The sequence below is a fragment of the Penaeus monodon genome, chromosome 28 (genome assembly GCF_015228065.2).
Source record: "Penaeus monodon isolate SGIC_2016 chromosome 28, NSTDA_Pmon_1, whole genome shotgun sequence".
NCBI lineage: Eukaryota > Metazoa > Arthropoda > Malacostraca > Decapoda > Penaeidae > Penaeus > Penaeus monodon.
In genome coordinates, this window is record NC_051413.1 from 17846906 (window position 1) to 17847881 (window position 976).

Sequence of the window (976 nt, forward strand, 5' to 3'; positions counted from 1 at the left end):
CACAGCTTATTCAGTGAATTGAATTCAAAACATATTTATTGTAGCCACGTTTGCATTCTCTTTAATTCCCTCTCTGGTTTCACGTTAGCAAAACAAAAGGATCTCTAGATAACGTCTAGAAGAGAATGCCTTTTGGCTATGGGTATCCACTGACCGGGGGTGAATGAAGATGAATGGACAAACAAGACTGACAGTGAAGCTCTTATAATGCGAAACCCAACTCTCCCCTAATCCGACAAGCGATATTGCTTCTAATTACATAACAGCAATATATAGACTCATACATGTTGACATTCACCTGAAAAAAAAAGATCGGTCGTGCGTCTTTCTTATGGATATGCATTTTGATTCACACATTCGAGAAGTTGCGACATGTAGCAACTGTGTCGGATGAGCCGTGAGCCTCGGTGCAGACGACAGCCTTCAGCTCAGTATCGCCATGGCTGCCTTGAGGAGAGGTCTACCGCACTTCGCTGTCGGGTGTGTCGTCAAAGGCTTCGGGAGAGGCTCGAAGGAACTCGGAATTCCTACAGGTATGTTGAGATACTGAGAGATGAATGGTCGATGGTGATAGTTTGGTGATTGGAGGGTTTTCAATTGATTTCCAAGTCGACAGTTTTCCAGAGAGAAAATACCTCACGTAATGGAATTTTCACCGATGGAATATTCTAGGAAAGAATTATCGGTGACTCTACTTGTTCTTTTCGCAAGGAGATTGGAATAGCTGTTCATTTTGAAGACAAAATGTAAAAGCTTAATCCACAGAGACTCAAAACAAGAATTCAATTTCCACTGAAATGTTGCGTCATCACGTTACCCTTGAGATCAAGAGGTGTTTAAAGTGCACGTTTTTATTTGTTATTTAGTGGACGAGATAACATACTAATAAGCGATAACATAACACTAGCACAACTAATTCATCACTTGAAGAACCATACATTGCTTTCAGTTTCTGTTTTCTTGTTTCGTAAATACC

General features: G+C 40.7%; 1 protein-coding gene across 2 annotated transcripts in view; it reads left to right on the top strand.

Moving 5' to 3' along the window:
* Nucleotides 1–376: 376 nt before the first annotated feature.
* The window catches only part of LOC119591394 (riboflavin kinase-like), an 11654-nt gene continuing 11054 nt past the window's right edge, over nucleotides 377–976 (top strand). For both annotated transcript variants that reach the window (XM_037940134.1, XM_037940135.1), the window contains exon 1: nucleotides 377–533. In XM_037940134.1, the coding sequence (XP_037796062.1) occupies nucleotides 440–533 (94 nt within the window). In that variant the 5' untranslated portion in view covers nucleotides 377–439. The remainder of the gene's footprint in view (nucleotides 534–976) is intronic.